The sequence below is a fragment of the Spermophilus citellus genome, assembly GCF_964194105.1.
Source record: "Spermophilus citellus genome assembly, chromosome: 6".
Classification (NCBI taxonomy): domain Eukaryota; kingdom Metazoa; phylum Chordata; class Mammalia; order Rodentia; family Sciuridae; genus Spermophilus; species Spermophilus citellus.
This window is the reverse complement of record NC_138187.1, coordinates 30,281,065-30,302,547: the sequence shown is the minus strand read 5'-3', so window position 1 is coordinate 30,302,547 and position 21,483 is coordinate 30,281,065. Positions and strand designations below refer to the sequence as shown.

At 55.6% G+C, this 21,483-nt stretch overlaps 3 protein-coding genes across 6 annotated transcripts; 1 reads left to right on the top strand and 2 right to left on the bottom strand.

Annotated features, from left to right (window-relative positions):
- The first annotated feature begins 3,077 nt into the window (after positions 1-3,077).
- LOC308652040 (insulin receptor substrate 2-B-like) lies at positions 3,078-5,732 on the top strand. The gene is made up of 2 exons (XM_081299727.1): positions 3,078-3,877; positions 4,090-5,732. The coding sequence occupies exons 1-2, from the start codon at positions 3,454-3,456 to the stop codon at positions 5,145-5,147; spliced, it is 1,482 nt and encodes a 493-aa protein (XP_081155853.1). The 5' UTR covers positions 3,078-3,453; the 3' UTR covers positions 5,148-5,732.
- A 159-nt stretch (positions 5,733-5,891) lies between these two features.
- On the bottom strand, positions 5,892-7,561 carry SAP25 (Sin3A associated protein 25). Of its 2 annotated transcripts, XM_081297729.1 has the most exons (6): positions 7,249-7,561; positions 6,984-7,083; positions 6,794-6,883; positions 6,554-6,704; positions 6,348-6,445; positions 5,893-6,253 (listed from the first exon to the last, which is right to left on the bottom strand). In XM_081297729.1, exons 1-6 carry the CDS (start codon positions 7,392-7,394, stop codon positions 5,954-5,956), a joined length of 885 nt encoding a protein of 294 aa, XP_081153855.1. In that variant the 5' UTR covers positions 7,395-7,561; the 3' UTR covers positions 5,893-5,953. The 2 variants fall into 2 exon arrangements, with proteins under 2 accessions (XP_081153856.1, XP_081153855.1); XM_081297730.1 differs by lacking the exon at positions 6,794-6,883 and having other exon boundaries at positions 5,892-6,253.
- A 202-nt stretch (positions 7,562-7,763) lies between these two features.
- Positions 7,764-19,566, bottom strand: LRCH4 (leucine rich repeats and calponin homology domain containing 4). 3 transcript variants are annotated; one of them, XM_081297721.1, is made up of 18 exons: positions 19,293-19,566; positions 15,673-15,817; positions 15,409-15,535; positions 15,108-15,213; positions 12,011-12,147; positions 11,764-11,876; positions 11,533-11,632; positions 11,212-11,302; positions 11,043-11,119; positions 10,886-10,935; positions 10,658-10,783; positions 10,450-10,518; positions 10,263-10,372; positions 10,061-10,144; positions 9,757-9,842; positions 9,445-9,582; positions 9,276-9,353; positions 7,764-8,048 (listed from the first exon to the last, which is right to left on the bottom strand). In XM_081297721.1, the coding sequence occupies exons 1-18, from the start codon at positions 19,510-19,512 to the stop codon at positions 7,944-7,946; spliced, it is 1,962 nt and encodes a 653-aa protein (XP_081153847.1). In that variant the 5' UTR covers positions 19,513-19,566; the 3' UTR covers positions 7,764-7,943. The 3 variants fall into 3 exon arrangements, with proteins under 3 accessions (XP_081153847.1, XP_081153846.1, XP_081153848.1); XM_081297720.1 differs by lacking the exon at positions 7,764-8,048 and adding an exon at positions 8,370-9,003; XM_081297722.1 differs by lacking the exons at positions 7,764-8,048; positions 10,658-10,783 and adding an exon at positions 8,370-9,003.
- Positions 19,567-21,483: the final 1,917 nt, after the last annotated feature.

The window sequence follows — 21,483 nt, the reverse complement described above, 5'->3', positions numbered from 1 at the left end:
CTCACTGTTCAGGGCCAGATCAGCCCTACAGCCCAGGGCAGAAAAATCAAAAAGTTTCTGGGCACAGGCTGAGGAGTGCAGCTGCCTCCCTTGGCATGAGCAGCCCCAGCCCTCCTCCATGCAGCCTCCTTCTACAGGCCAGTGACAAAGCATGGAAAGAGCCCTGGCCTGACAAAAAATGTCTGAAATGACTGGGCTAAATTCCTCCCTGCACAGCCTCGCCTGGCGGCTGCAAATCTAAACCCTCTATGCATAGGCAGGAGGCTGGAGTGACACACCAGCTCCTCTGCCTTCTAGCAAAGTCCTCCCCTTGACACATGCCCCTGGCCAACACTGTGCCCCTGCCCTACAGTCCTCTGGTTTGGACCCAGTCTTCAGTGGGTTACCTGTAGGCAGTCCCTATGGGAGAGGGTGCAGGGGACAGCCCCCAGGATTCTCTCCACTTGGGACCCAAAAGGTGGGAGGGAGGGGCTAAATCTATGGCACTCATGTTCACAGAAGAGAAAGACCCCACATGGAACTCTTCCCATTGGCTCCCTCCCCCTGGTAACAAGATTCTTCCACCGGTGTGGAACATGGCACCTGGATGAGGATACAAAGGTAGAACCCTCAGGTTGGGAGGGGCACTCCTGGTGGAGCTGAGGTTCTGCCACTTCTGTCCCTGGGGAGAAACAGGGCTAGGGCAGTGTTGTTGCTAGGACGACTGTTGTAGACCAGCTGGACTCCAGGCTTTTCCTGGTACCCAGCAGGCCAGCTCACTGGCATTGACTACCTCCCCTGACCTCCCACCATTGCTTGCCCACTCTCCAGGCTCTCAGATTGCTGCTGCTTCCTGTGTTATCTTTACCCGGCACTCCAGGGCTCAATGACACAATGTGGTTTGGGGCTGTCTGTGTGACAGTCACTGTGATTTCACAAGGACAGGTGTTGCAAAATGACCTGGTTGAGGGAGACCGGAAGAAGGCATGAAGAGAGCCTCCTTGGATAAGTTTGCAGCAAGCTTAGGGGAGTCTGGGCTTCCAGGCCAGCAGCACAGCAGGGGCGTGGGCCATTGAGGTGGCAGCAAGACTGGGAAGGGAAGGGGTGTGCAGACATCTTTTGTGACCCTGTCACTTCTCACATGGTGCCCACATCAAGCCTCTTGGCCTCACTGGGGCCTCTGGCCTTGAAGGTAGTCCTGTTTGTGTGGCTACTAAGGGATCCATCCCATACTTGCCTCTCCTTGGCCAGTATCCACCTCTGGGCAGTGGCCACTGCCTCCCACCACACCAGCTGATCTGCAAAGAAGTTTCCTGACCCTGGATGGGACTTTGGCTGACCAACAGACACCTGAGCAGACCCTGCACACCTTGCCAGATGCCCATCCACCCATCCTTGGAAATCCCTGCATCTTGCTCTCAGCATGGCCTTTGAAAAAGTGCTCAAGGGCCAGGTGTGATGGCATATGCCTGTAATCCCAGCAGCTTGGGAAGCTGTGGCAGAAGTTTCATGAGTTCAAAGCAAGTTGTACTGAACAACACAGTGAAACCCTGTGTCTAAATAAAATACAAAATAGGGGGGCAGGGGTTATAGGTAAGTGGTAGAGCACTTGCCTAGGACACATGAGGCACTGGGTTCAATCCTCAGCACCAAATAAAAATAAATAAATAATGGTATTGTATCCATCTACAACTAAAAAATATATTTTTAAAAAATATAATACAGGGCTGGGGATATGGCTCAGTGTCCGAGTGCCCTTGAGTTCAATCCCCCGGTACCCACCCCCCCAAAAAAGGAAAGGTGCTAAGGGATCCCAGTACCACACACAGCAGGCTGTCTTCTCCAGTATTCAGCTCGGAAAAGGGCCCCATTTTCAGAAAGCCCTGCCCTCTTCTGCTCAGGCTGCCTTTAAGAACTAGTCTAAGAAAAAGAACCAGGTTCCCTTGTTTCTGTTCTCTATCTGAGGGAGCTCTTTCTCAATACCTTTTCTCTTTTTCTGGTACTGGGGATTGAACCCAGGGGCATTCAACTACTGAGTCACAGCCACATCCCCAGCCCTTTTTATTTTGAAACAGGGTCTCACTAAGTTGCCAGATCTGGCTTTGAACTTGCAATCTTCCTGCCTCAGCCTCCAGAGATGCTGGGATTACAGGCCTGTGCCACCACTCCCAGCCCAATACCTTCTTTAACAGAAGCCACAGCTTGACCTTTTCCCCATCAGGCCCTCAGTTTTCCCCTGCAGTAATATTGCTTGCCCATGGGAATGAGATCATATACTCCACTGAAGTCTGATAAGGCCCCATCCTTATGAGACTTTATATGTCACCTGGGCTTGTCTGAAGGTGTGCACTGGCCAGCACTATCCTTCCCCTGAACTGTGCAGTGGTCCTGAGAGCAGAATTGAGGCACAAAAATGTCCAACCCTCCAGCCCCAGCCGAACTTCTCAGTATGCAAAGGGCAAAGAGGACATGCACCAGGGAACCCACACTTCTGTGAGCAGTGTCTTCAGCTGGTCCGGGTAGCATTTTTGGGGTGTGATGGTGAGGGGGGGGGGGGCTGAAAGCAATGGAGCAGCATGGAGGTGTCCCTGAGAGATGGCCTCTTTCTCTGCAGGTCCTTCCGTGGCTACTTAGGGATTCTGGGGGGTATGATCTGTGTACAAAGACCAGTCCAGAAGTCTACCTATCCCAAGACACCTCCTGTCACCCCAAACCCACAGACAAACTGAACCTGCAACTCAGAAATCAGACCAGCCCACAGCTCAGCAGCCATGGCTGTCGGGGCGATTTGCAGGAAAAAGCACAAAATCAGTTCTGAATGGGAAGAATGTACACAGGAGACCGACGCCTAGTGGTCCAGTGGAGTAATTAAGGCCGGAGGGGAGGCTGCTGTAAGGATGGCCCTCTTGGCCACCCTCTAATCGCTAGCGCCATCACCGCGAAGTCCAATCACACCCGCCTCACACATTGCATTCGCGTAGCTCCTGCCTGCAGCAGGCGCTGCCCTTCTCCGCCCCCACAACTGGTCAGTTGATTGGCGGAGACGTCCGCACAGTCCCCGCCCCTGCTAAGGCATCGTCCCCAGGGGCGCAGGACCCCTCGTCTCCACTTGCAGACTCCAACTCCTGCGCCCGGGTGAGCGAGGGTAAACCTCGAGTGGGTGGGGATTCCGGCAGCGGTCGGCGTAGAGCGGGAGGGACGGGACCCAGCCGGGTCAACCGCTGAGGCCCTAGGGAGCTCTGGGTGTCACAGGCTACTGGGCGGCCACTGAGACACACGCTGTGTGTGTGTCCCAAACTTTAGAGAGCCGGGGAGAGTCGCCGGCACATAGACGGTCGCAGCCTGTGGGGTCGCTGCTCTCCCTCCTGGACCTGACACTTCAACCCCACTTCTGCTGGCCTTTCCCAGCGGTCCAGGGAACGAGACCCAGCGGATCGGCTATTCCCCGGCCCACTTTATTGCCTGTGGCCCGGGATGAACGCCGCAGGCGGCGGCCCCACAGCCACCCAGGAGTTGGAGTCAGCGGACGTGCCCCTCTGCCCGCCGCTGCCCTGGCCCTGTCCGGCAGACGTGCGGCTCTGCGGCCACCTACGGAAGCAGAAGTCCCAGCGCCGCCGGTTCTTCGTGCTGCGGGAGGACCCGCCGCGCCTCGAGTGCTACGAAAGCGAGAAGAAGTTCCGCTCGGGCTGTAGCGGCGGGGCGCGGCCCCGGCGCAGCGTGAGCCTGGCGGGCGCGTGCACCATCAGTAAGCGCGCGGACGCGCGCCAGCGCCACTTGATCGTTCTCTACACGCGCGACAGCAGCCTGGGCGTCGCAGCAGCCAGCGAGGCGGAGCAACAGGTGTGGTACAATGCCATGCTCGAGGTGCGCGCCGCCGCCGCCGCCGCCGCCGCCGCCGGTGAGGCTGGAACACGGGCTGTCAAGCCCCGGGCCATCAAGAGGGTTAGGGCGGTGGGGTTGCAGATCTGGTTTATCCGAAACCTGTCCCTCTCACAGGTCAACTCCCGAAAGTTCAAATATTAAGCGTTTACACGTCTCCAATTCTCCGGGGACGGTGACTCCAACCTCCCGCCCAAGGAATCCCCAGTGATCAGCCCGTTGTCCTTCCAGGTCCCAGCTCCCACGAAGACCCCGGGGCCTCGATCCTCGCTCCTTTCCAGGACGTCTGGCCTGTGACGCTGCGGCCCAAGGGTCTGGGGCGAACACGAGGCCTGGGCAGCGGCGACTACCGCCTATGCCTGGGTTCCGGGTCCCTGAGCCTACTGCGGAAGCCGGGGGGCAGAGGATCCCGGGACACCCAGGCATTGTCGCCACCCGCCCTGCGCCTATCCCTGCTCAGCGTGCGCCGCTGCGGCCACGCAGACTCTTTCTTCTTCCTGGAGCTTGGCCGCTCGGCGCCCACAGGTCCCGGGGAACTGTGGCTGCAGGCACCCGATTCTGTAGTGGCCCAAAGCATCCACGAGACAGTCCTGGCCGCTATGAAGAGACTCGGAGGCAGTGGTGCCAGTGGCAGGCCTGAGCCACCGTCCAGGGATCCTCCAAAGAGCATCTCCAGACCCCCTGTCCCCCAACCTTATGAATCCCCAGCCTCTGCAGCCCAGCCAAAAGGCTTGGTTGAGAGGATGGAACAAGCAACCCTTAAGACCTTGGCAAGGCTGGGAGTGGCAGCTTCGTACCCCAAGGAGTCCGATGGGGGTGCGGGCTACATTACTATGAGAGCCAGGAGTGACTATGAGCACATGGGGGTTAGAGAGGCAGACGGCTATGTGGTAATGGGGCCCTCAGGTCTTCCTCTCGCTGACAGCGATACTGCCCACCAGACCCTTCCAGATTGGGGAGGCACGGAGTACATGCCCATGAAGAGCTTTCCACCAGAGCGCTTTTCCTACAAGTCCAAGGCCCAGAAGCCTGCACCAGAGCATAGCAGCAAAAGGGACGGCTGGGGACCTGCAGGTGCTCGGCCCTGCTCTCTGCCGCCGTCAAAGCTGGCTGGGGAGTACGTGTGCATTAAGTATGGGGCTCCAGACTTGGTAGAAAAGGACATTGCTAGGCTGGCGCCCTCCGATGGCTACCTCAATTATGTCGACCTGGACCTGGTCCCTCCTCTAGACGCTCGTGGCCACCGCCCAAGGGCCGGCCCGCACAGCTACGCGCGCATCGAGTTCTAGAACCTCTGGGAGGCGCCGGTGAGCAGACGGGGGCACTGGCCAGCGGAAGAATGTGAAACTCGCCAAAGTTACCAATGTCCCCCATCCCGCTCACGCCTTCTAACACCCCCTACCGCGACTAAAAGGCCAAAGTCTTGACCTCCAATCTGAGACTTGCAGAGGCACTGGGTTGCCCCTTGGCCAGCTCTGTTCTTTTAAGGGAGAGAATTCTAGAACCTCTTCTACCTCCCCCCAACCCCACACCTACCTCTTCCCCAAATTATAAACTTCTGGACTTTCTCAATTGAAATCCTGATCCTGTTTCCCTAAAGAGTTCCTAGAGAATCAGACTCAGGTGGGCTCTTAGGCCACAGATGAAGGTTCCCGTTTGGCTTGGTGTTCCTGCACACACCTGTGGTGCCTTAGTGTGAATTCCTGGGGCCCTAGCTCAAGAAGAATGGAAGGATCTTAAAACACCCGGCCTCCTTCTTAGTCCACCTCTCCCAGTCAAGCACAAGCCAGCAGAGCTGACCAAGTCCTTGCTTCCTATAGGTTCATCCCCAACTCTGTACTGTGGACCATCCCCCACCTATTAAAGGTACCCTGCTGGGTAACTGTCCTAGGTTGGTGGATTTCCCTGCCCCGTGGTGATGGGGCAATGAGAGACAAGAATTTGAGGGAAGGACAGTCAATGCCATAGTAGAGGAGGAGAGCCACTCCTGCCTCTATTCTGCCACCTGTCACAGGGAGCTTGTTTTGCAAACCAACAGTTTTATTGTCAACAGAACCTGCCTGGTGAAGTGGGAGGCCCACTCTGCCCCAGGGGGCTATGGACAATGGGTGTCTTGGGTCTGTGGAAGTGGTGGGTCAGTGTTTCCAGAACAGCTTTGGCTACCACTGGGGCCTGGGTGGTCAGAAACAGGAACAGGGACTGTGCAGCTGGCAGGGATCGGGGAAGCTGGCGGGGAGCTGGGTCTCGGATCCCCCTGACTCATCTGCAGCAGGCCAGTGAGGGCGATCAGTTCCGGCCCACTGAGCCAAGCAGTGGAGCAGCCCTGGGATGCAGAGGGGCAGACTGAGGGGGACATTATGGGGGGCGGCAGCAGCAGCTTCAGCGAGCCCATGTTCTGAGGAGAGAGAAGGGAAATGTTTCCTCCCAGGCTCCAAAGAAAGGCTCAATGGGGGAGGGGTGTCAGGGTGGCAGAGGACAGTCACTCTCACCTGCTGAGGGGGCTCAGACAGGTACAGGGGTACACGCTGCCCACAGGGTAGCAGAGGGTCCAAAAGAAAGACATCTTCACAGCACATCACTGGAAGCCCTGAGGAAGAGAGCCTGCTAGGGGGGCAGCAGGGGGCTCCCAACCCAGCACCAGGATGCTAGTGGAGTCTAGACCACTCCTCAGGAGCGGAAAGCACTAGGGAAGTACCTGCATCCCTGGGCGACTGCTCTTCATTCTGATGCCCTGGAGTGGGGGCCAGAGGCCTGGCAGCCCTGCCTGAGACCTCGTACATGGGCCAGAAGGAGGGATGACACAGTGTCCGGCCTGAGAAGGAGGCACCTGACCCACAGCTGGATCCCTGTGGAGCAGGAAAGTCACTGGAGCCTCAGTCCCTTCCCAGGACATCCTGCCACCCTGAGCCAGAGCCACACAGTCCTCCCAACTCACCCACACCAGCCGAGGTCTTGGTTTGGCCTCATAGTTGGGGTCCCAGGGTGACAGCAGGGTCATCCTTGAGGGGGCCACCTCCCAAGCCACCTGGGGGGAAAGTGGGAAGGGGGGCCAATTGAAGAGATTAGAACAGGCTCAGAGTCAGGGAGCCGGTCTTGAGGGTAGAGGTAGCCAGGCCTGTGCCTACCTTGGGTTTCTGGGGACTGCTGGGTAGCCTGGCCTGGGGGTGGCGGGCCAGCTGCTGCTCTCTCCCGCTCCAGGAAGGACCCAGGGCCTGGGGCTGCTGGCTGGGGAAGAGAAGGAGATGCTTCACTCACCGTCCCCTTTCCAAACACTTCCTTGGGCTTAGTGGCAAGGCCAAGTGTGCCTGATCCCAGGGGAGACTGAATTTACACAAAGGCAGAGGGTCCCCTGTTGTTTGCCCCCCCAGGGGCCCCAGCCAAGCCCCTCACCTGTCCTGTGGGGGTGTTCCTGGCTCCCCCGGAGCTTCCTCTCCAGAGCTCCAGGCCTCCCCTTGGTCACTGCCCGCCAAGGGGCCTGGTTCCTCCTGCGACTCCTCCTTGCCTGTGCCCCATGGCTGAGGCGGCCAGGGCAACATGCTGCGTCTGGGGGAGCGCGGGGCAGCGCCGCTGTGCCCCCACGTCCGCTTCCCGCGGGCCCGGCTTGGCCTCCCTCAACCTACAGCCGGGCCGTGTGCACAAGCCTAGGTCCACGGCCCACTTCCGAGGCCTCGCCACGACGCCTCGCCAGACGCCAGCGTCTCCCTACCACGTGGCGCGCGCTCCCGCCGGGCTCCACCGGCGCCCCCTGGCGGCGGGGTCCACCAGCCCGACCCTGCCCCGTGCCCCGCATGAGCGCGCTCAGGAGGGCACTTCAGGCCCCGCCTGCCCTGTGGAGAAGGGTGTCCAAGTTCCCGCTGCTCCCTGACAGACACACACCAGAGGGCCAACCTTGGGGGCTTCCAGCTTCTCTTTATTGCGCTCACAACATCATGTCGGGTCTTCCATCCAGACCCTCAGCTGCAGGAGGCTCCAGGGCAGAGGGGAGCCCCAGGCCCAGGGTCAGGCCGGAGGCCACCCTCACCAAGTCCTTGTTAGTGAGGTCTTCGGTTCCGGGGTCAGGTGGCCCTGCACCCCTACCTCCACCCCTAAGGCCGTTCCAGCAGTGCGTGGAGGACAGCAGCGATGTGGGGGAGACCCCTTCCAGGGGCCGCCTCCTCTTCCAGGATGTGGTGGGGCTGGCACAGGGACTCCTGGGGGGAGGGGCCCAGGTTAATTTCCCCCTGGTACCCCCTCCACTCAGGTTCCCTGTCCCGGGCAAGGTGTTAAGAGGTGAAGGTCGGGGACATCCTGGTAGACACTGTATCCACAGCTTGGGGACAAATGATGCACATGAAAGCTGTCAGCAGGTAACAAAAAGGAAGTAACATACAGGACCAAGGTTCAGGGGGCAGGGGAGACCTGTCATTTCCAGAGGCAAATGCTGGAACATGCAAGCTGGCACATGGAGCCCAAGGGGCCCCACCAGGACTGGGCCTGGCCACAGGAGGAGCAAATGCAAACACACAGGCAGCCACAGTCTGTACAGTTTATACACAGAGCCAGGGACCCAGCCTGGGCCCCACATCCGCTACAAATATAGAGTTCTCTCTACAAAATAGAGATAATTTAGCCCCCCATAGCAGCTAGTGGGGGGGAGAAGAAAGGAGGGGAAGGAAGAACCAAGCTCCTGCCCCTCCAGGGGTGGGGGGGTCAGAGGGCGGGGCCTGGCTGGGTGGGAAAAGGACAGGAAGGCACCATCAGCACTGAGGGTGAGGGGCAGTGAGTGAGGGGCTACAGGAGGGGGCCCAGAGGCAGGGGGCCCAGCTCTGGGGACACCAGAGTGGGGCCTCTGAGGTCAGTGTTTGTGAGGGGGGTACACTAGTGTCTTTGGTAGGGGCTGAAGGCACCACTGGTGGGGATGGGGTTGAACAGGAGTCTTATAAATAGAAATGGGGGGTGACTTCAGTCCTAGGAACCCAGGAGCCAGGTGTAGACGACACAGAGCAGCAGCATGAGGACGACGTAGAAGAAGACGAAGCCACCCAGACCAGAGGGGGGCCAGACAGGCGGGGGGGCCTTGCCCCCCACCCGCTTCACAGCCTCTAATGTGGTCCACAGCCCCTGGGTGGTGCCCTGGAGGAGATCCGAGGGCGAGCACAGGTCAGCCTGGGAAGGGAAGGTAGGGCAGATGGACAAGGACAAAGGACAGATGTCAGCAGCAGCAGCCAGTCCTTCCCACCCCTGCCCTCACATGCCAAGGCCAGAGCCATGCCAACATGCAGACATGCAGGGCGGGGAGACGTGCGGGTGGTGGCATGTGATATGCTTCCTCTAGGAGCAGACCCCTGTGAACAGAACCCTGCCATCCATGCAATGTGACCAGCTGAGCCCAGGATACTGCCACCCTCAACAGCAGACAATATAGCCCCCATACATACCTCAGGTACCCCCATTTTTCGACAGGCTTCTAAGAAACTCTCCACATTCTTCCGAGACTTGAGGGCACTGAGCTTTGGCTGAGGATGGGTAAAGAAAGAAAAGAGAGTAAGGGAGAGGCCACAGAAGTCCCTGACCCATCCCCTATTTCCTCCCTGCACCCCAACTGACCACAGCAGGTGAGGGTACATGAATGAAGGGCACAGAGCGAGGCCGTAGCTGATTGGCCAGCTGACAGAGGATGACCCCATTGGCCAGAGCCTCGCCCAGGTCCTCAGGCAAGGGCTGCTGCAGCCGTGACTCAAGGACCTGGGAGTAAGTGAGAGAGAAGCAGATGGGGTCAGTCAATAGGGAATGCACAAGTTCCCCTCTTCTACCTCACAGGAGGGCCAGGGTGAGAAAGGGTGTTGAGGGAGGGAAGAAGCTGGAGGAGTCACCATGCTGAGCCCAGGCCCAGCCCCTGAAGGTTCTACCTCTGCTTACCTGGCGCACTTGAGATATTAATTCCTTCTCATCTGGAACCTGGGGTGCTGGCCGAGGTCTCAAAACAGAGTCTGGGGAGGATGGGCCTAAGAAGAAGAGGAAGGCATGGGCTGTCTCCACTACACACCATTGACTGCAGCCAGCTGTCAGTGTCTGGCACCCACACTTCTTGTCTCTCTGCTTGTGGGATTTTCAACACAAAGGGACAACAGACCCAGAAAGCTTGCAGACCAGTGTGTGGCACTAGTCTCATGGTCAGGGCTTGCTGAAGGTAGGCAGTACTGGGGAGAACGGGGAGACCCACCTGAACCACTCTGAGAGGAGGAACGGAAGAGGAAACTGTTTGGTCTCTGAATGGAGCCTAGTGGCCGGGGAACAGGTGCTGTCGCTGGGGGCCAAAGTCAGGGAGAAGGACAGGTGAGAAAGACATCCCCTCAGTGTCCCACTCTTCCCTCAGGACACCAGGTCCCAATCACCCCCATCTCTTCCCAAAGTCTCTGTCCTACCTGGTCCAGTCATAGGCAGGGACTCCTGGGGGGGAGGGGCAGGCACAGGGACTCCCTGCCCCCCTGAAGTTCCCGGTTGTGGTTGTATGGTATTAGACTTAGGCAGCCCGCTGAGAGACAGAAAGGGAATTAAAGGGGAGGATCAAGGAAAAGGTTTGTGGGCAGAGGTCACAGGGACAAAACCTACTTGTAGGTAGCCTGAGTGGATGAGGCAGCAGCACCTCCCCCAGCAGCCCTGATCCCCAGCTTCAGGAAACTGGAAGAAGATAGAGGGGGGAGTCAGCTGTGCCAGGCACCCCACGGACCTGAGGGGCAGAGCAGCTCAGGAGGTGCCTGTGTCCACCCAGTCCCAGACCACTGTCTAGCAATAGCTCCAGTCTGTCCTAAACCCACACCTGTCCTTCCTGGGGGCCCCCCATCCCCCACTCTGCTGTTGCTGCTGCTGCTGCCTCCGTTCACGCTCCTGCCACAACTGCAAAGTGTCAGGGCGCCGCCGTTCCTCCCCTGCCGGTTCCTCCCGCCTAAGGATGAAGACAAAGCAAGAAAGAAATACTGGCAGTCAGGGAAAGGGGAGGGGCCCAGGGACTGCAATATAGGGCAATGTGGGCTAGGAGCTGGGCTACCTGCTGCTCAGTGCCCTCTCCGCAGGGCTTAATTCAGGTGGCCGCTCTTCCTGAAAAGAGAACACAGTAAAGCTGAAGGAATCCCTGGTCCCCAGAGACTGCACCACCTCCCTCCCTCCAGCTCCTCTCCTGGAGGAGGGGCATGGCTGGTCCTCACCTCAGCAGCACCTCGCTCTTCATCTTCTCCAGGGACATGGCTATCAATGAAGTCAACCTGCTCTGGGTCTCCATCAGCTGGAGGGGAAGAAAACATCAGTCAGCAAGCAGATGGGGGCCTTTGGGCCCTCGTCCTCCCTGTGCCTCCCTGGCCCCACTCCACTACTTACCAGAGCCATCTTCTCTCCGTTCCTTGGGGGCCCGAGGTTCCCGGGCCAGCTCTGAGATCCGGAATGTCAGCTCTGAAAATTCATCTGTTGACTGTAAAGGCAGAAGCACATATGGGAGGTGGGCTCTCTGCAGTGCTGGGGATTCACAGGGGGTCTTGTGAGGGACTGAGAGTAGGGTCTGGGATGGTGGACAGAGGGAAGGAAGAGCTCTAGCCACTGCCTGTCACTCTGAGAGCCAGAGGTACGAGGCAAAATGCCCCCCAGTGCAGAGGTTCTCTCCCAGGGCTGCCACCACCAATCACCCTTGGAAAAGAGCCTTACCTCATTACCAGACCACCTCTTGCTGCCGCTGTCGACGCTGTGGAAGCCTGAGTCCAGCCCACCATCGTACCGCCGTCCCGGGAATAAATCCTCAGCAGGGCTGGGGCCAGCCAGGGAGACCTGGTCAGCCCCATGCTGACAGCACCCACATCCTCCTACAGGAAATGAGGGGGTCTCTGGGGCCAGGAGGGGGCATGAAAATGCAAGGGCTTCCTTCCCACTGGGACTTACCAGGGACTAAAACTTGAGGGGCGGGAAGGGACCAGGTCCCCCAGGGCAGCCCCACGACGCGCACCCTCTGTTGATAAGTACTTAAAGATGTGAAGCTTCCCCTTCAGGCAGATCTGCGTGAGGAGGCGCAGGAAGGTGAGTGAGGGGGAAAAGCAGCTTTCCAGATCTGGCTACCAAAGGTACCACAGTAACGGCCCCACTCCTGCCTAACTTCATCCCTGTCCCCAGGGTCCACCCAGCACCTCACCTGAGCAGGCGGGCATTGCAGGGGGTTGCTGTCCAACAGAATGACCTGCAGGTGCCTGAGGCGGCAGAAGGAGACCGGGATGTGGGAGACACGGTTACAGGAGAAATCCAGGCGGACCAGAGGAAGGTCCCCCAGCTCTGGGGGTGGGTGAGGGAAGAGTCAGGAGCAGACCAAGCCTGGGACCTTGTGCTCCCTTCCTCACCCTCTGTTCTGGTGGGTTGGTCACCCCTGACTCCATCACAGCCTCTGCCCTAGCTGGCTCAGGTCAATCCCCAGAAGCAATCTTCCTGGTCCTCTTCTTATTCACATCTGGTCCCTACAAGGCCTATCTAGACTTGAGTTCCCACCCAGCCCTCACCTGTCTATCAATACTGCAACTGATCCCTCATTCTCAAGTGATCAGCATAAGACATGAGTCAAACAGTGATGCCCACTGCTCAAAATCTTCCTGTGCCATGCAGTCAGGACTACTGAGGCTGCCTGAGCTGTGCCCTCCCCAAGAGCACCCACTGGCTGCAGCCTCATCTCCCTGTGCTAGCCAGGACCTGCACCTTGGGCAAGGCTCAGTCTGTCCACAGAGAGGGTGCCTTTTGTTATTTCTCAAAAATGCAGAGTCTGGATTTGTGGCAGCCCTAGACACAGAATAGAAAAGCACAGCCCCTATCCAAGCGTGACCAAGGCTTTCATGATCCCCCTGCACTCCCATTTCCCACCTTGCTGCCCGCCCATCTGGATTCTCAGTTTCTGGGCCTTTCCACATCCTCTACACTCAGCTGGGAATAAACATGCAACTCCATCTTCCAAGTCTATGTGTCTTTCAAGGTTCACCTTAAGGGTCCATGAATCTTTCTAGACACCTCAAGGTCATGGAATTCATTGCTCTTTCTGTGTGTTCCCAAGGCATTTTGCTTGGATCTCTTTTTATGGCCCAGGGAAAGCCCTGAACAAATGTTTATTTGTACACCTACTGCTATGGGTTGAATGTGTCCCCTAAATTTCATGAGTTGGAAACTAATCTCCAAATTCATATGTAATGGTGTTTGGAGGTAGAACCTGCGGGAGGTGACTAGGTCATGGGAGCTCTGTCCTCATGAATGGACTAATCCATTGATGGATTAATGGATTAATGGGTTATCGAGGGAGTGGTTTTGTTATAAAAGCACGCTCTCTCTGGCTTGCTTGCTGTCTTGCCACGTGATGCAGCACAAGGGCCTTGCCAGTTGCTGAGCAGATGCTGGTGCTCTGCTCTTGGACTTCCCAACCTCTAGAACCATGGGCCAAAAACTGTTATTCTTTTTTTTAAGGGCAGAGTGGGTACTGGAGATTGAACATAGGGGTGCTTTTACCACTGAGCTGCAACCCCAGTCCTTTTTATTTTTTTGATAGAGAGTCTCACCAAGTTACTGAGGGTCTCACTAAATTACTGAGGCTGAATTCTAACTTGTGATCCTCCTGCCTCAGCCTCCCAAGTTACTGGGATTATAGTCATGCAACAGTGCACCTGTCTAAACTGCTGTTCTTCACAAATTACTTGGTTTCAGATATTTTGCTACAGAAACAGAATATTGTTCAAGATGCCTACTGACTTATAAGAAAGAGAGAAGGGCTGGGGATGCGGCTCAAGCGGTAGCGCGCTCGCCTCGCATGCGTGTGGCCCGGGTTCGATCCTCAGCACCACATACCAACAAAGATGTTGTGTCCGCCGAGAACTAAAAAATAAATATTAAAAAAAAAAATTCTCTCTCTCTCTCTCTCTCCTCTCTCACTCTCTCTTAAAAAAGAAAAAGAAAGAGAGAAGGTACAGGAAAGGGTGGGGAAGGCAAAGAAAATGAATAATCATCTAACTCCCCTCTTGTTCTTCAAAACCAAGTTCATACCCTTCCTGCCTTGGCCTGGCTTGCCCTTCTAACTGCAACCACTTCCCTGCTGGAGGATGCTCCTTCCCATCTCCAATCCTTGCACATGGTGGTTCCTCTGCATGGATAAAGGATGGAGAATTCTCCTTCCAAGGTCAGTTTATGCTATGCCAGAGCCTCTGGGGAGAAGTCCTCCTCAGGTTTCCCAAGCAGAGCCCTGCCATCCCTCTAGCTCCCAGGGCTCAGCATCCTGCTCTAATGGTTCTCTATAAATTTCCCCATTAAACCATTAAGCCCTTGATTGTTGGCTCAGATCTTAATCACATCACCCACATCTATTTGGCTCTCACATCTACCTGCCTTTTATGTAAAATGCAGGAAGCGCCCACAAGCGCCCGTGCGCGCGCGCGCGCGCGCGCGCGCGCGCGCACACACACACACAAAAACAGTGCTGCCAAATAAAAGAAGGTGTGCCTTCTCCCAAGCAGAGGCTATCAAATGTTGTTGTGTCACAATTAGCTGGCTAGAATGGGGCTGCTTAGCATGACTTCTGATTCAGAGCCCTGGGGAGGAAGCGCAGAGCAAGGTAGGGTTAATGGTGATACTGGGTGACTGTGAAGGCCCCTTCTAACCTTGAGATTTTACGTGGAGCTAACCCACTCACTTACTCCCCTTTCTGTGCCTATTCCCGTATTTGTAAAACAGAGATTGTAATCCATGCTTTACCAGCCTCAGAGGGATGCTTGAACATAGCAAATAAAACCATTTACAGTTTGCTTTAAATACTGTAAAACCCAGTACAACTAAGACATGATTCTTCTTCAAACATTTCTTGCCTGTGACTTCTTCAAAGTAGATGCATTATTTCAGATTGAATTCTTGTTTCCCCCAAATTCATATGTTGAAATGAATGGTGTGGGTCACTTGGGTGGCAATGGAGGTCATGAGGGAAGAGCCCTCAAGAATGGATTAGTGCTCTTATAAAAGAGACCTCAGACAGTTCTCCTTCCTGCTTTCCACAATTAAAAGTTGGCAGTCCCAGAAAACTTGGCAATAAGAAGAGGGCTCTCACCAGAACCTGACCACATGGGTACCCTAATCTTGGTCTCCTAGCTTCCAAACTGAGAAATAAGTTTCTGTTGTTTATAAGCCACCCAGCCTATGGTATCTTTGTTGCAGCAGCCTGAGATGACGAACACACACACATGCATGCCCCTCATCCAATTCTTCATTTTCCTTACCATCAGGCAGGGTGCTGAGCTGATTCCTTCGAACATTGAGATCCCGCAGGGAACGAAGGCTACACAGCTCCACAGGAAGGGATTGCAGCTCATTGCTGCTTACATCCTGAAATCAAGAAAGTAGCTGGGAAGGGGTCATAAGACTAGGATCATCAGAAACTGTCCTCTTGTCTTTCCTGGCTACTGGCCTTTAGTCCAAGCCTTTCCTCAAAGATACTTCCTGCTTTCCCCAGATTCTCCCCCAAAGATCTCTAGTGCCTGGCTCTACAGTCCCTCTTCTAGCCCTGTTTCCCATCCTCACAAGCTGTCGCAGGCTTCCCAAGGTGCCAATGTCGGGAGGCAGGGCTCCCAGCTTGTTGTTGCTGACAATAAGCACTCGCAAGGGCAGCTGGCAGATGTATGGTGGCAGCGATGACAGCTGGTTTCGACTGTGAAGGGAGAAAAGAAGCAGGCTCACTCCCCAGTCACAGCATCCCAGCACTGCCCACTTTTCAGGGACAGGAAGGGTCATTCAGGGTACTAAGCACTGGTTCTTTAAGCCAATAAAGACCAGCTGCCTCCCTACCTGAGGTTGAGGTAGGTAAGTGCTGTGAGATTCCCCAAGGCTGGGTTCAGGCATCTCAGGCAATTGTGGTAGAGGCTCAGGCCCTCCAGAGACACCAGCTGGCATGCTGCCTCAGGCACCTCGGGAAACCGGTTCCGGGACAGGTCTGGGGAAATCAAGTGCCAGGGGAGAGCTGTGGAAAGGCCAGTCCTGCACAGGGGTACTTTGAATGTCCTCTGGATCAGACATACTGCTCCCCCATCCCCAGAAGACCTAAAGAATCAAGCCCATAAACCTGGGCTTCTGGAGAGACAACAAAGCCTTCTGCAAACTGGAGTACACACCAAGCATGACCAGAAAGGCAAAGGGAAGGCAAAGACCTTAGGGTCACCAGGCTGGAGAAGCCCAGATTTGGGGCAGGATAGAGATACACCAATCTCCAGATGAAGAGCTCTCCTGGAAGGGTGGCTGGATTTTGTAACTCTTACAGTCCCTTATGTTCTGAGATGCCAGGAGAGATAGAAGGCAAAAGGTCACAGGAGAGGATTATGGTCCCAAGAAAACAGTAAGGTGGGAGCTAAGGCATGGTAAAGCATGTGGCTAGCATACACAAGGCCTTGGGTTCAAGTCCCAGCACCAAAAAGTAAAGAAAGAAAGAAGTAAAGAAACGGTAAAATGACAGGCTGGAAAGCTCAGAGAGAGAATATGAAAAATACCTGGGGACTCCTAGCAGAGTCCTCCTTCAACCTCAATCTGTTTTCAACACACGGAGAACCAGGGGTCACTATATCCTGGTTTTAGAGATTAAGAAAGGCCCTAGCACTGGATACAAGTTTTTGTTTGTTTTTCACTAGCCCCAGAACCAAAGGACTATGAAGTTCCATACTCCCAAGGACAGAGAGGCAAAGGGAGAAGGCTGAGATGAACAGAGAGCCAGTGTCCTCAGGTCCTTCCCCCCTAGGCTCCCCTGCCCCAGGGTTGGCCTCCTTTTCACCCTCTTCTAGGCCACTGGTATTCCTCTACTTCCCCTCTGACTGACCCAGCCCTCAAGAGTTTGGGTTCCTTTGTATGTTATCTCAAGCATGTCAAGGAGTATGGGGACAGAGGGGGAAGAGGAGGTGAGAGGAGGGAAGGAGCTGTTACCCACTCTATCTCAAGCAGCATCTTGCCATGGCAGTGCCAGGAGGCAGGACTGGAGATGCCCTTCAGACTGGAGACACTGGCTGCATAGACCTATATAAGTCAGTGTCTGTTTGCTCAGCCCAGTCTCCACTGGGAGGGGCCCAGGCCTGCTGGGGAAGTCCCAGGCAACAGAACTTCTTTGAGGGCCCTCTGGTGGTGTGAGAGGGACCAGGGAGGGAGCAAAAGCAGAGGGGGTGTGGAGAAGCTAGGACATATTCCCCAAGGAAATGAGTCTTGTGACAGGAAATCAAGTGGAAATTATCCATCAGATTGTTTCTGGTAGGCTCTGTTTGCTAGGGTGAGGACAGCCTGATGTCCCAAGAATCACTCCCTCTCCTGCTCTGCTCCAGCCCCGGTGCACAGGCAGAAGACCTAGCACTAGAGAAGACGGTTCCGGAGAGGGTGGGAGGCTAGCATCTGTTCTCCCAACCGCACTCAACACCTGCCTGCTTCCTCTGTGTCTACAAATGTATTTTGTGTGTGTGCATGTGGATGAAGTGGGTGGAGACCAAGTTCTGATGGGGTAAGCTAGGAACGGAAGGGAGCCCAGGCTGGAGGAGGCAGGGCCCAGGGGGCACAGGATGTGGTCTATGAGAGAATGAGCGACACTTCTCCTTTGCTTGAACAGCCCTTCCTCCCCCACCTTAGGACTATTTGGCCCAGGGAACAGTCCATGGGGTTTCAGGGACCTAAGCATAGGAAACATTCAGGGAAGACGAACAGCAGGAGAGAGTTCAGAATGACTTGGCAGCAGACTGCTGAAGCAGTTTGTCTGAGTTAGAGAGCAAGGAGATGCGGAGGGCAGGGTAAGGGCAACTGTGTGTTTTTGTCACTTCCCCTTTCCACATCAGGCTAGGAGCACTCCATTTGGGGAAAGGGGACAGAAGAGAGAGATCTGGATGAGATGGAACCTACCTGGTCTAGAACCCGGCCCTGAAAGGACCGAGAAGGGCACACAGGGGTTCTAAGGAAGCTGGGATTTTCCCGCTTCACTACACAAGCTGCACCCTGAGCCGGAATGCTGGGGGAGGAAGCTGAGAGGGGACAGAAGTTGGGAGGGGCCCTGGAGTTCTTGGTTGTTTTCCCCAAGAGTCCACTCACTGAGACAGAGCCCCATGAAAGTACAGAATAACATTTGGTCTTTGTCAAAAAACAAGCAACGGGGAGGGGAAAGGGAACAGACGGCAAGTGTCACACAGCTGCTGAGGTCAATCTGGAGCTTGAGGGTTGGAGGGGGGCCTGGGAAGGATAGGAATGGCTTGTGGGGCTCACCCATTTCCTGAACTCACAGCATAGTGAACAAGAAAAGCAAAGAGGTTTAAATTGGTTCTCCCCAAAACAGTAGAGGGAGTGTGTGCTTGGGCCAGCCTGAGTGTTTACAGGTGGTCAGTCACCTGCTTGAAGAAAAATGCACTCTTTCATCCAGCCCCAGAGCCCTGGCCTTGAAGATAAGAAAAAGTGGAGGAGGTTCCTCACACCCCAGCCTAGGCTAGGGTGGAGCTGGGGAATGCAATCCTCCTCTCTGCTGATCCCCACCCCTAGCTGCCAGCCCAAGGTCATAGGTTGCCTCCTGAGCAGCTGAGGCCTGACTCACCTGTCAAAGTAGAACCCCCCACCAGCCACCTTCAACAGACACTAGGATGCAGACAGCATGATTAGAGGGATTCTGAGGACGGAACGTGAAAGAGGAGTCTCCAGAGGCCCAGCACTCCCGGCTAGGAGATATATTTCCTTTTGGCAACTGCCTCAAGTCCTTGCGGAGGAAAAGCAGAAATTGAAAAGGGAATTCTAGGATCCCTATGAGGTCACAGGCTCCAAAGTGACTTCATAGACACAGGAAAGAGAGTGAGTCTCAAATAAGGGGTTCAGGAAGAGCATAGGGAGAAGAGTTAAGGGAGGCAGATTTGCTTCTTTCCCATAGGCTGGCTGGGTGAAGAGTAGAGAGGGTCTGGGACTTTAGGGGGCGGGACTACAGCAAAGTAAGCAAAAACATCCCGTTGTTAGAAGCGATCCATGGGAAACGGGTGCCCGGGGCTGCTCGGATCTCGGTGGAAGAGGGGAAGGAGTTGGAGACAACGAGAAGGGAGAGAAAGGTGTAGTTAGAAAAGCCCATGGGGGCTGCTTTATGGAACTAAGGTTGAAGAGGTCATGCAAATAAGCCAACCAGGTGAGGGGCGGGACCACTCTACAGGTGCGCAATATGCAAATAAGAGGGGAAGTGTCTCATAATGCTCGGCCAGAGACTCTGGGTGTTCTGTGTAAACTAGAAGTGCGCTCATTGTCCAGTGGTTCTTACAGCAGGGAGGGGGTGGTCGCAGCCTTATGCCAATCAGGAGGGGCGTGCACCCCCACCGCCAGGTGAAGGGGCGGGTCAAACTCACAAGCGGGGAGGGGGAACAAGAGGGGGCGGGTCTATGCAAATGAGGGTCGCAGTGAGACCCTGGGCCGGGCGCACTCACCAGCCTGGGTGATGTCTGACAGGTCGTAGCTGCGGGCCGCGCCCCGGGGGAAGTGCTTCAAGCGCCGATTAGACAAGTTAAGGGTCCCGGTGGCCACGGCCTCCTCTAGGGCCCGCTCTGCGCTGCGGCTCCCGGGCAGACCCGGAGACCCTGGCACGGGGATCGTGGCTGCCGACTCCTCACCCCCGGCGGCGAGAGGGGCCGCTACAGCCGCCGCCATCCGCTCCCGGCGGCTCCCGCTGCCTGACTGACGGGACCGGCCGTCCCTCCTTCCCCCTCCCCCTCCTTGGAGCCGCCGTAGTCGCCTCAAGGGGGAGGAAACGGGGTCAGGGACTCGGCGGACCAATCGTGGTCCGAAGAAGCATCGGAGGCCGCTAATCAGAACCCGCCCGGGGGGTGGAGCCTCCGGCGCAGGAGCCGGGAGAGGGGAGGGAGGGGGAGAGAATGGAGCGCTCGCCAACGGACGACGCTCCGGGCCGGCCCACCCCGCGCAGCCGCATCCAATCACAATGCTCAGAACTGGAGATGGAGCCAATCAGGTCCTACCAGGAGGCGGGGACACCGGTACTCTACTAAGAGAGATAGAGACTGAGAGACCACAAGCCGGAGGCACGTGGTCCTCTTCTAACGAAGGCCAATCGCAAGCAGATACAGGCGAGTGACTGTCAAGAAGGCCAATTAGCGCCTCCGGAGGGAACCTGGCCCGGCCTCTTCTCTGAGGGACGGCTCTACCTACCAATAGCATGGGCGAGAAGGCGGTCCCTTCGCTAAGAAGGAGGCGGGTGAGCTAGAACTTTGAGACTGAGGTAAAGAAAGTGAGCGCCGCGCGCTGGGCCGGATGGGACCGCAGTGCAAGGGCTGGATAGTGTATACAAGTTGGACATGTTAGGAAGCTAACTGGCGTCGAGGGCGTGAGAGAGGCCGATGAGAACCTGAGGCCAGCTCACAGGCGTTGGTCTCAGCTGTAGAGGCCCCAGGGCTATTTCCGCCTTGAGGAGTCTGAGGACTGACTCCATTCATTCCTGGGCAGAGGGCGGCGGCTTCCCTGAGCCTATAGACCCCCAGCTCACGGAGGGGGAATGTCCTGGCCTGCGTGCTTCACCAGAGAAGCTTCCCTGGGCAGGAATGGTGACCACCCGTCCTAAGGATTTTAGAGGCTAGAAAGGACCTCTTGGTGTAGAACAAGACCTTCGTTTTACGGATGAGGAAACTGAGGCAGAGAGAAGTTGATGAGTTAGCAAGAGCAGACAGCAGGACCCTGACTGCTGGCACCCAAAACCAGGTCTCAGTCCTCTACTTGGGGTCCTTCCTCACTTCCTCTGTGTTTAGAGTGGACAGTGTTTGCTCGAAATCTCTTGTTTACTTCTCAGAATGAAATGAAGAAAGGGAACCAAATGCAAAAGGCAGCAGAAAGTGCTTGTTCTGTCCCCTTGAAAGTCATACCACCCTTTGCAGCCCCATAAGACCCTCATAGAGTCCACTTCGTATGCTGCTGGTTGCCTGATCACCAATAACTGAAGTTGCTTTCTCCTAAGTCACATCTCAGATGTTGATAGGCCTAAATGTTTATTAAATTGTTAAAATTTCTTCTTAGGTGCCCCAAAGGAGCAATTTGCTAGTTACTATAAATAAGGAAGTTGGAGTGGGTGGTGAACAGTCTGTTGGTTAGCTAGTCAAAGAATGGATCTATAATTTGGTGCCGTGCAGGTTGGTTGTCTAACAGGATTGAGTCCCTGGAAGAGCCAGCTACTCCTTGGATTTGTTGTTGCAGATCTTCTGGTCAGATACAACCTCAACTCCTGCTATTTCTCCTAATTGTCACCCCCATAGAAGAAGCCAATCGCCTAGGCTCTGGGAGATAGATTCTAAGCTTTCAGAGCAAATCCATCCATATTTCCCACCTTAATAGCCTGTCCCTTTGTACATGCAGTGATGTTACTGGTCCTCCAGAAAGCAACCTGCTTTTGAATGTGTAAGATTGTAAGTTTGTGCCAAATTGTTCCCACATTCATCTGCTATGTGCCTTTGTGAGCAAAGTAGTCAGAGCAGAGTCCTCTTTCCTCCTCACCTATAAAATTGAGTTTATGCTTTTTTTTTTCTTTTTTTTTTTCCTTTTCTGAGTTTATACTCTTAAACTGAAGTGCCTGGAGGCCCCAGCCTGCTGAGATGTGGAGGATTCATCAGTGTTAGG

What these genes read in the sequence shown, in the direction of transcription:
- LOC308652040 (XM_081299727.1), top strand. Translation starts at nt 3,454, where the DNA reads ATGAACGCCGCAGGCGGCGGCCCCACAGCCACCCAGGAGTTGGAGTCA. An exon ending in CGCCGCCGCCGCCGCCGCCG is followed by an intron (nt 3,878 to 4,089) that starts GTGAGGCTGGAA and finishes TTGTCCTTCCAG; the next exon opens with GTCCCAGCTCCCACGAAGAC.
- SAP25 (XM_081297729.1), bottom strand. Translation starts at nt 7,394, where the DNA reads ATGTTGCCCTGGCCGCCTCAGCCATGGGGCACAGGCAAGGAGGAGTCG. An exon ending in GCAGTCCCCAGAAACCCAAG is followed by an intron (nt 6,884 to 6,983) that starts GTAGGCACAGGC and finishes CTTTCCCCCCAG; the next exon opens with GTGGCTTGGGAGGTGGCCCC. An exon ending in CAAGACCTCGGCTGGTGTGG is followed by an intron (nt 6,705 to 6,793) that starts GTGAGTTGGGAG and finishes CCTGCTCCACAG; the next exon opens with GGATCCAGCTGTGGGTCAGG.
- LRCH4 (XM_081297720.1), bottom strand. Translation starts at nt 19,512, where the DNA reads ATGGCGGCGGCTGTAGCGGCCCCTCTCGCCGCCGGGGGTGAGGAGTCG. An exon ending in CCTGCCTATGACTGGACCAG is followed by an intron (nt 10,145 to 10,262) that starts GTAGGACAGAGA and finishes TTTGGCCCCCAG; the next exon opens with CGACAGCACCTGTTCCCCGG. An exon ending in CTCCTCTCAGAGTGGTTCAG is followed by an intron (nt 9,843 to 10,060) that starts GTGGGTCTCCCC and finishes TCTTCTTCTTAG; the next exon opens with GCCCATCCTCCCCAGACTCT.